The 10604-nt window shown below is 37.6% G+C and overlaps 2 protein-coding genes across 2 annotated transcripts; both read right to left on the bottom strand.

Annotated features, from left to right (window-relative positions):
* Window positions 1-379: 379 nt before the first annotated feature.
* LOC125865862 (protein S-acyltransferase 18) lies at window positions 380-4271 on the bottom strand. The gene is made up of 9 exons (XM_049546119.1): window positions 4093-4271; window positions 3889-4002; window positions 3460-3786; window positions 2813-2881; window positions 2649-2720; window positions 2425-2553; window positions 2233-2313; window positions 1352-1525; window positions 380-1230 (listed from the first exon to the last, which is right to left on the bottom strand). The coding sequence occupies exons 1-9, from the start codon at window positions 4132-4134 to the stop codon at window positions 673-675; spliced, it is 1566 nt and encodes a 521-aa protein (XP_049402076.1). The 5' UTR covers window positions 4135-4271; the 3' UTR covers window positions 380-672.
* Window positions 4272-5126: 855 nt separating this feature from the next.
* On the bottom strand, window positions 5127-10604 carry LOC125865850 (protoporphyrinogen oxidase, chloroplastic). The gene is made up of 8 exons (XM_049546113.1): window positions 9917-10604; window positions 9656-9740; window positions 9365-9512; window positions 9169-9249; window positions 8797-8968; window positions 8114-8273; window positions 7811-7914; window positions 5127-5732 (listed from the first exon to the last, which is right to left on the bottom strand). The coding sequence occupies exons 1-8, from the start codon at window positions 10538-10540 to the stop codon at window positions 5433-5435; spliced, it is 1674 nt and encodes a 557-aa protein (XP_049402070.1). The 5' UTR covers window positions 10541-10604; the 3' UTR covers window positions 5127-5432.

Here is a 10604-nt window from a genome sequence, read left to right as displayed (position 1 = left end):
AATTTCCTACCAACTAAATCCAAATCCTTAAGGATATTATGCTATAAGCTCAGTGAAACAAATTACCTATGCAATTACAACCACAAAAGTCGGAATTTTTCTCTGCAGGAATTTAATTTTTTTAAACTTTTGTTAGTGAGACCAAAAATTAAATGGAGAAAGGGTCACATTTGCCCTTCTACTATGTGAAAAGGATTATGCGCACCCAATCCAATGTAGTAGAAAAGGATTATGCGCACCCAATCCAATGTGCAACTGACATTTTAATGAGGTGACATGCCACCTAAGTTCCATCACGTGAGGGTGTTTGTAGTTATCTCTATTTAAAAAATTCAAATGCGACGAGAACAAAGTAAAGCACATCTCTCGATTAATTAATAGAATTTTCAGGTAAATTACAAGGGCAACAATAATCCTCAAAAAGTAAAGCAGAGTCTATATTTTTCAATTCCACTTTGTTGGGGAACATATATAAACAAGATATTGCAGGCAGCATTATCATACATATGTTGTGTTCGTTATGATGATGAAGTCAACTTGTGCGACAATATTATAAGTAACATAAATGCTATTACAAATAAATTAAAAGAAGAAAAATGTACTCAAAGCAGCCCCTCAATTTGTTGATGTTAGAAATTTGAGAGTGTCGCCACCTCCGATCCACCAGTGATGTTATCTGGGCGATGCTGCAGTTTCATTTTCTTTCTTCAAGGCAGAGAATAATACCTGCCTTGAAATGTAAGTCTCAAGTTCCTTGGAGACTTGCGTTAACTTCAAGTCGAAATTTCCTTTATATCTATGCTTTGGTGATGGGGATGGTACAGTAGTATTACCACTACGAGGTGTAGGGACAACTGTAGGAGAATAGGAATGTCTTCGCCTGGGACTAGAAAGCTGCATTGGTGATCCCCCGCCACGGATTACCCTCCCTTTTGTGATGATCACTTCTTTCGATAAAGCAAGTTCCCTACTGCTTGCCACAGATAAGGGAACTCTATTAGTGTCCAAATTCATCAGTGGTCCACTTCTTGTTTCTAGTGGTAGCGGCTTCAAAGGGTCTACTATTCCCTTCTGCTTGATGAGCCGTTCCTTTGCCTTTTCAGCTGCTTGCAGTGCTTTCTCTCTACTCATACTTATAAGTTTCCAGGGGTCAATGTTAGCTCGAAAACCTCGCTTTTCTTTCAATGTGGATGATTCTCCATCGATTTTTATAGATACTGTCTCCATATTCTGATAGAAATATTGCAAAATTCAACTTACAAGATCAAAAAGAAATATCCAGTTTTGATTGATTCAAGTACGCAAAAGAATTGAGGCAAAGATTCTTGAGGTGAAAAATGTGCATATATACCTGATTCATTCTTTTTTCTCTGAATGTAAATCTTGAAACAAGTGACGGCTTCTCAGGTGAATCAAAGTCAATACTCTCATCAGAGGAGGAATCTGAATCTTCTGATGACTCCAAAAGCTCCATAGACTGGTCCTCCTCTCTCATTGCCAAGATATAATCATAAGTTCTCATTCCCTGCCAAGAGAACCATAGTTTATCTTAAGCTGTGAAACCAAGAAACTTAACAGAGAATGTTGGGCAAACTCATGTGTCGAGTTTCTTATGTTCTCAATAATCTACAGGCCTCCAATGTGTTTTCCCTCAGCACAAACTGGTTACAGCAGCTCTAACTATGAAGATAAGCAGATGATGAACCTTAGTTTAGGATTCCTAACACTGTAGCAACTAGCAATAGTAGCTCCAAGATGAGCTGCTTTAGGATTTTTACGCCAACATACATAGTACTTTAAGGTGTTCTTTTAGAAATTGCAGCCCTGGTTCCACACTAAAGCTTGCAACAACACAACTTCCTATATCCACTTATCTTTCAGGAGTATATTGCAATCAACTGGCTCATTTTTTTGTTTTCCTATTTCCCATACATAAATAAGCTTGCTTTTACTTCTCAGTTATTACATTCATAGTAAGCCTACTTACTATCTTACATTAATTGAAAGGAAAAGAAAGAAACATGTGGGAATTTCACACAAAACTCTCAACGAAAAGTTATTTTGTACATATGTTACAAGGTTTCCTTTGCGCTTACTGTTAGGCAAAAACCAGAACTTTTTGTTTGTGATGCTATTCCTGCTTTCTATCCACAAAATCAAATCCAAAAAATTTGTTATGCTTTTTACGGTTGCACTGCACCAAATCATTGGGAAAAAGGGGGACAATCATACCTTCCGGATGAGAACTATATGAAATAAGAAAAGCTGTCCCAGCGCTGCTGCACAATACGATGTCATGAAAAATAAGATTACCTGCAAAAATATGCATTGAAAGATGAACAACTGATGAAACTGTACATTGAAAGATGAACAACTGATAAAACTGAGGGAGATATCGTGGAGAAAGCAAGCAAAGAATCATACACAAATTGTTGCCAGAACTCCTCTAGGGAACTTGGCACTGAATCTTCTCTGAATCTCTAGCTCAATGCTCCTTTTGTTGGCAAAGCACCTTACAAATATTGCAGCAGCTGTCCCTCCTTCAATAAGCAGCTGTTTCAGTTAGAAAATTGTTAGCTGCTTAAGATGCAAACTCAATAGGGATATCGAAAAAAGAAAGAGAGAGCAAGAGAGAAAGTGGGAGTAACCATTATCAAGAGGAATATCATTAGAAAAATGAAGCTGGTATAGTTCTTCTTCCCGACACAATTGTTTAACCACTGCAACAACTCCAAAACAAAGATCCCGTCAGTTTGAATTTAGGTGTACCTTAATGTACAACGCAGCAGAGAATGAGACCATATCTCCTTACTCTGCAGTGGTGATCAAATCCCTCCACACATCGATTGCAGGTCCTACAGTGTTTGCTACGCTTTTTAACCTGCAAAGGTGATCAAGAAAGACAATTTCATATAGCTATCAACTATTAATATCTGCATAATAATTTCATATAGTTGTTACTTTTTTTGTTTTTTAGCTTCATATAGTTGTTTGTGTGGTAGTGGTAAGGTCTGCGTACATACTACCCTCCCTAGACCCCATGGAATTTCACTAGGTATGTTATTGTTGTAATTTCATTTAGTTGTCAATTATTAGAATCTGCATAATCTCGCTTCACCACATTCTCATTGTGTGTGCCAGATGTGGAGCTAGTTGCACATTTTTGGCAAGAATGATTTCTTTTTTTTGGCTTTGCATAAACTGTTCAATATCCTTGGCATAGGGAAGTAGATTTGTTCCTTGACATGAGGGAAGATTTTAGTGCAATGGGAAAAGAGGTTTAAAACTTATTTAGGTCACAATTTCAAATCCCAGCTATCACTTTCTAGTTGAATCCCCTTGTATAAATTATTGGCTTTGCCATTGGTGTGAGCAAGCGGATAGTGAAAGAAAAAACATATACCTAGTAAGTTCAACAAATTCAATTAGCAAAATGTAACGAGAAATGCAGCTGCAAACCTCAAAATCACAAAGCGAACAAAACGAAATGTCATCATCTTTTGTCTGTTGCGCAACCAAATCATCTTTGACGAGTAGTGGAAATGTGAGCAAAGGCTCCAAATGAAGATTACTCTTCAAAGGATCCAGGTACTTTCTCCTTATAAATGTCTTAAGCACTCTGCGCTCAATTCTCCTAAGAAATCTCACAACAATCTGTCCCAATACAAATCCATAATTAAGATTCGAAAAAGCAGTGCGAGTGCTTTTCCTCCTCATCCTGAACCTCGTCTTATCAGTTGGATCGATAGCCGCACACCTTACAAACAGAAATGCAGCAGAAAGTGCCTACATACAAGTAAATCACACATCCAAAATTCAATTTTCCGCCTCGAATACAGTTAAGCGATTATAGTGAGCTACAATATCACTAGTGAAAGTTAAAATTACCACAAAGGAGAAAACAGAGGTGACAGTGATCTCAACAACCCTATTACCGAGCAGAAGACCGATAAAGGTGTAAAAAAATACTAAGAGGAAACAGAACACCGATATGCCCACAATCTGCAGTTTAACACCAGTTCAAAACAAGTAAACTCAGAAAAAAATAAAATAAAAAAAATAGCAGAATCAGAATCGGCTGAAACGACGAACCTGCAATGTGTGAAGAGGACGTTGCCATCCATGGCGTCTCATGTTTGTTGAGTTCGTCTTCGTTTCTGTGAGAGTTCTCTCTATGAGAGATGAATTAGGCTGAGATTTTGAGTGTTTCCAACGGTACACATTGTTCGGTGCTGTATTTCAAATTTTGAAACGAGATGCCCCTTTTTTGCTTCTTTTTGGGCCGCTTTTTAACCCAATCCAACTTACCATTATATGTGGTTGACCGTCCGATATAAGTCATGGCTCATGGGTGTAAATGATTTTCTAAAAATACATTTGAGTGACTTAAATTTTTATATTAGTATTAGATTTCTTAAAATAAAATTATACTAATTATGTAGGTTTTAAAATTTTATAAAGATAAATTAATTAACTATTGAAAATCCTACCAAATAAATTTATTTGTGAAAATTATATTTTGCATATTATATTTAAAAATAATGAAATATTAGAATTTTTCGCATTAATTTGTGGTTGTGAATCGATTGCAAGTTAACATGTAATTAACATTCAAAGTTCCAACTTTCGAAATCTAATATGCTACTCCTATTGAAACCAAATTAGTTCTAGTGTCTTGGTGTAACGACCCCTTCCGGTAGCTATGGAAAGGCCAATAGTGAAAAAAGTGGACAGAATACTTTTTGGGTAGAGATTTGAAAATTTTAAAATAGGCCAGTCCCACACAGAATCTGAGTAAGTTGGGGTCTAGAACGGGATGGTTGGGGTGATATGTCTAAGCTTGAATCGCGTTTCCTAGTAGACAATAAGAAAATCTTAAGACAATAAAAAATTCATAGGGCCTTTCAGAATCGAATTCGGTCGAATAAAACTCTCAATGTCAAATTTGACATAAAGAAGTTAGTTTAGAACGTCAAGATTCGAAAGTATGTTGCGAAATGGGGGTTTGTGGAAGGATTTAGGAGTCTCTGTCTCCGTGTTTGCCCTTGAGTATGGTATAATCTTTTACATTTGGTCTTGGAATGAATAATTTCCCAAAGAAATCAAAAGAATTCCAAGGCAAAACATATTTAACCAAGCCTTATAATATATCTACTGGCAAAGCAGGCAGCTAATTATGCCCAATATGTTAGATTTTCTTACAATTAACAGATACTCGAACTCTAAACTTATTGTTCCTTAACAAGAACATTTTGTCTCAAGGAAATCAGAACCAAGATTACAACAAAGACGACTGAAATCAAGCATAAATCATTTACCAAAGCTAAAATAACTCTAATCAGCAAAACTTTTAGGCACATGCCAATATTCCAAAGGCATAATGGAATTACTAACAAGGTTTGGACCCAACAGTACCTCCCCAAGAGGAGGTTTCATTTGTATGCATACTGAGACAGAAATCCAGTTACCTCAGATGCTATTTCATAAGCACCTTCAACACACCTTCCCAATGCTACACCAGACACATAATTACCCCCAAGGAATAGCCCGTCAAGCCCATTATCACTTAGAGCAGCTTTAGCAGTACCTAGTGTATCCAGATGTCCGACCAAAAACTGTGGGATAGCTTGTGGCCATACTCGCACACCCGTAACAAAGGGATCTTGTGCTTTGGGTTTTATAAGCATCTTTCTGAGGTCACGGTCAACCGCTTCCACAAGTTGGCTCTCCGTCTGCAAGAGGAATGAGGTATTAGAGCTGGAAACAATTTATTCAAGGCCCTGAAGCATAAAGAATAGCCACCAAATGTTTCATATAAATACTATAAAAGAAAAAATACTATGGAAAAAGCACAAAAGGCAGCATTCATCTAAATCAAGTGTACATCAGAAAAGTAAGACAATATAATGAGTCAAGAAGATTGTCTCAACCCAAAGAACCACTCAACTGAATGAAACACAGATTTACAGGAACATGGTTCAATCAACAGTCACCATAAATCATCAACTCATGGATACTATGCATCTCATTAAAAAATGCAACAAATAAAGAAGGATGTATGAAACACGAAGAAATTGGCAAGCGGAGAAATAAATGATAGAATTTTTTCTGGAGACACACAACTAAGTGAAAGATTTCAACAAAAGGATTATATCTGGTTGCAATTTCTGAGCAATTATACATCACCATAGATGGAATGATTTTTTCACAAGCATCACTACACCAACTTCACATATATCTTATCCTTTGTCCTTGTTGTACCTCCTTTACTTGCAGTCTGTAATACCAATGCCACCTAACCTTGACATTCTTTTCTTCTCTTAAATCTTCGAGGAAACACTAGTCAGTAACTCACACACATGAATCTTGACTCAAGACAATGGACCACATCACATGAGAAATGCCTACCACAATATAATTTACAAAAGATAGGGTGCAGGTGATACTTATTAGATGGCTCTACTGAACCAGTAAAGCACATACTTTTACATTGCAGACATGTATCGTAGTTACGATGCAGTTTTCTGACTATGTATGGGGTACAGGGTGCTGCATGTTTATATGTATGGGTTACAGGGATTTAGTGGCTGACGCCAGGAACTAAAGGAGAAAAGAAAATTATGGAGAACAATACTATTATGTATACTCAGACAGTTCGGATAGCAAGAAATTATATAGAGGTTCTGACAGAAAAACTGAACACAGATTATATGGGGATTAGATGCCTTCAATTATATTTTGTGTGTATAATGAATATTGTAAATGATATAGACAATATCTGGACCTTATAGATAAGTGCATTAAGGAGCTAAGTCCAGTGACTTCTGTACATTCTTATTAACCTCCATCTTAGTTACTTTAACAGAACATTGTAGTTTAGCCTTATCAAAAAAATAAAGAAAAGCTGCAGACTTGCAGTTTATTATTGAAGTAGTATAACAGCAGTAAGAGAGTTTTGACAGCAATAGCAAGTGGAGGATATCATGATACCAGCACAGAAATTTTTAAAAATTCACTGGTATGACAACAGTTCTAGGGCTATACAAGGGGAAGGCATGTCTTAGTATAATCCCACTTTTCCAGCATTTAATGGGCAATTATTCAATTAGTGAAGGAGTTCATTCACTCAAGTTGATAGGGAATCCTTCAACAAAGAGCATACTAGGGCAAACATGCTAGGTTGTTAAACAAAATGTACTTCTCAAAAAAAAAAACATTAGTGATCCTATTATGCTTTAAATCTTCAAAACATGTAGAGCATGTGAAAGTTTGCTTCTTTTGGTAAATAATTGTAACCAAAGGCACTGGCTAAATTAATTCAGGATGCCTCATCCAGAATGGTATCATATATCACTGACTATGTCATGACTGCAGATTTAAGTGCAATAAGAGTCAGTTCTCCTAATTAGAGCTTGTTTGATTTGGAATAAGCTTACATGATTTAATCCAGTTTCCGATTAAATCAGCGTCATTAAATACTATTAATGTTGGTTACTAGAAAGATCTAACTTTACAGTTATAGTTAACTACTACTACAATAAAATTTATAATTCTATCGCTTAGTTATATAAGCAGAAACAGTTTTGTAATCCAAATCGACATGGTCATTAATCTTAAGAGAGTAACACCGAAAACTTATCCAAAAGGATAATACACAACCAGAAACCATCTAGGGATACAATCAAACTGAGGTTTATGTTTGTTACTATAGGACCTTCAGGTGATGCCTTCACTGGCCAGGCCATGAACATTCATTATGATAAATCAATACTGCCGGCACCTGGAGTTGTATTCAATTTAAGTGCCTTACCTTAGACACAATTTCAGTATTTGTTGCTCCTCCGATGTAATTCAAGAGTAGCACCCGGCCATTTGGAGCACGGTTAGGGAAGAGTGATGAACTATATATTGTTCCTGCAATGAGACACAATTATAATACTTAAGATGAATCAGATCTTGTAATTATTGTAAATCATTCTGCAAGGTTAATGTCAAAATTTCAAGGTCACGAGGGTCATCCAATGATTAGCACCTTGCAATTTCATAATAAAAGTCATCCATCTCGCTATGGATTGTTTGATGCCAAAAATAAGAGCGGATAACAGAAAGCTACCTAGTGTTTCCACTCCCTGTGAACGTGGATGCAACTGCCCAAATCCCTTTAGTTCACCATCAACCAGACGCTCATCACGAATAGCCTCTTGAGGATATGAAATTGTCACTGCTGCAACTGGGGGATAGTAGAAACTTGAAAGTGCATCTGCTGCGGCGACCTGAGTTTAACAAGGAGACATTTTGCTTCAGCAAGAAACAGAAGAAGCTCAACCACAACTTATAGATAAACACTTCTCATTTTAAGTGAGCCATATTTTCTTGCAAAACAATTATCAGAATTCAGAAGTAGTAACCTTTGGAAAATCCAAGGTCAAAGCATTTAAGAAAATTGCTAATAAAATTTTATATAAAAAATCAAAATAACATGAGATATAGGAAGACACAGGTACCAACTTTGATGAGAGGATGGGGTACGGTTGCACTCTTGACCTCACTAAGCAAGTACATGTTAATTCTCGGCATGACACATTTTTAATTTCTCTTCTTGCTGATCACATTATACTGTATACAGACATAGTATGTGGGTGTTATATGGATGAGTTTGATCCCCTTTCCCTAGTCCAAAAAAAAAAGACTAAACTTTGCTCAAACACTCCCACCTTTTTAGACAAGCTTATCGATTAGAATGCCAAATGAACAATAACAATAATGACTTTGGAGCAATCAGTAATGGAAACACACCGAAAGAGGGCGTAATATGTTGCTTGCTACATAGGATGGAACAGTCATGACAATGCTTCGACTTCGCAGAGAAACTACTCGTTCTGGTGTCTCGTATGTCAAGAGATATCCTCCTTTTTCTGACTTTGTAATGCTAGAAAGCTTCCATGATAGTTTTACTTTGCTTCCCAGTCTAAGGAAACACGGAGACAACTTATAAGCATTTCCAAGTTAAAAATACTACAAGAGCACCAAAGAACACACTTAAGGCAGCAGAAACGTCAAAACTGAGCTTTAACTAGTCAATTTTTTATATTCTTTTCTCTTCCCTTTCCCCCCAAAAGTCTATTATCCTGGGGTTGGAAGCATTGAGCTGGGAGAGCAGAAGAGCACCTTTCACAAATTGCATCCGGCAGCATTCTCAGACCCTTCCTAAATGATCCAACAGTTTGTCCTTTTGGTGTTGGTAAACGCCTGTAGAATGATTACTCAAGTCAGCATACTCTCTCTGGAGACAGATTCTTAAGAGAAAGAAACACAAGGCCTGGAAAGAAAGAACACAAAGACTTCGAATCAAGTCCATTATTACGGATCACGAGGCGGTTTAGGGTTACTGGATCTCTCCTTTATTGCTTTAAAGGTTCCCCCAATAATGCTACCACCAGTTTGTTCTAGCTTCCACACTTTCCCAAATGCTGCTTTCATACTCAATTTTGAGGGGTCGCCGGCGTAAACACCTGTAAAATGATGAGGGAGTATCACATAAAGTTCATACTGAAACATTTCTTTGAAAAATACGGATCTCTACAACAAACAGTATTTAACAAAGTTAACAAATGCCAGCAATAGTTCCTGCAGATAGGAAAGAATTGAGAGGTACCAGAACAAAATGGTTCAATCAAACGTTCAAAGACCTCTGCACCAAGATTACGACGCACGAACTGCTCAACTGATTCCTCATAACCCTGTCACTTTTGCCAAACCATGCGGAGTGAGGGGAAGGCACAGATTATCAAAATGTTTAATGTACAATCTCTCTTTTATTTGCATTTTTTTTCTTTATTCGTGTGAGAAGAATCAATCAGAATAAATAAATGCATCAATGTTGTAGAGAGATAAGGGAAAGCATATGAGTACAAACTGGAGGTGAAGGGCGAAGGCCAATGGCACCAAAACCAGCTCTGAGCTTGCCAGGAATACTCATCAAATCAAAGAAGGGAAGATCAGTGAGCTTGCCGGGAACAGGCCTTAGTTTATCCTTCCACAAGACAAAGCGAGGCGCATCAGGATCTCCCAACACCAAATCATCCTTCAATCCACAATCTACAGCCATAGTCAACATAGGATCCGAAGGCTGGAAACTGTTAGGACCTTCTTCCCATAAGTATCCATCTCTTTCCACCGTCGTTATGTTTCCACCGGCACGATCCCTCGCCTCCGTCACCATCAAATTGGGATAATTAGCCGAAATCACCTTAGCAATGCAGAGTCCACTAATTCCAGCTCCGACTACCACACAATCCAACTCCGGGAACTGATTACCGTCGACTTCCGAGGGTGGAACTGTATAATCCTTGGCAACGGAACATCGTGTTCTCCAGCCATTGCAATTGACACTATTGCGCTTGGAGGTGGAAAAATAAGGAATGAAATTCGTACGGTTTAAAAATAAAAATGACGGCGATGAGGAGGAGGAGGACGGCGACGGCAGCGGCGACCGGTGAGTGAAAATGCTAGGATGGTTGGCGACGGCCGTTGTTGTCATGACTGCACTGTCAGCTCCTCTGAGAAAATATCACCGTTCGCTTTAGCGTTATCGTTTCAGTTGG

This window comes from Solanum stenotomum, chromosome 1 (genome assembly GCF_019186545.1).
Source record: "Solanum stenotomum isolate F172 chromosome 1, ASM1918654v1, whole genome shotgun sequence".
Classification (NCBI taxonomy): domain Eukaryota; kingdom Viridiplantae; phylum Streptophyta; class Magnoliopsida; order Solanales; family Solanaceae; genus Solanum; species Solanum stenotomum.
Note: the sequence above shows the minus strand (reverse complement) of the source record. Positions and strands in the feature narration are given on the sequence as shown.

Bases quoted from the DNA above. Each gene is read 5' to 3' on its own strand.
- LOC125865862 (XM_049546119.1), bottom strand. From the start codon at position 4,134: ATGAGACGCCATGGATGGCAACGTCCTCTTCACACATTGCAG. The intron at 2,554-2,648 runs GTTACTCCCACT...TAACTGAAACAG, and splicing joins TGATATTCCTCTTGATAATG to CTGCTTATTGAAGGAGGGAC. The intron at 1,231-1,351 runs GTATATATGCAC...TATTTCTATCAG, and splicing joins GAGAAAAAAGAATGAATCAG to AATATGGAGACAGTATCTAT.
- LOC125865850 (XM_049546113.1), bottom strand. From the start codon at position 10,540: ATGACAACAACGGCCGTCGCCAACCATCCTAGCATTTTCACTCACCGG. The intron at 9,250-9,364 runs GTAATAATGGAC...ATCATTCTACAG, and splicing joins CCTAAACCGCCTCGTGATCC to GCGTTTACCAACACCAAAAG. The intron at 8,274-8,796 runs GTGTGTTTCCAT...TGTTAAACTCAG, and splicing joins ACATATTACGCCCTCTTTCG to GTCGCCGCAGCAGATGCACT.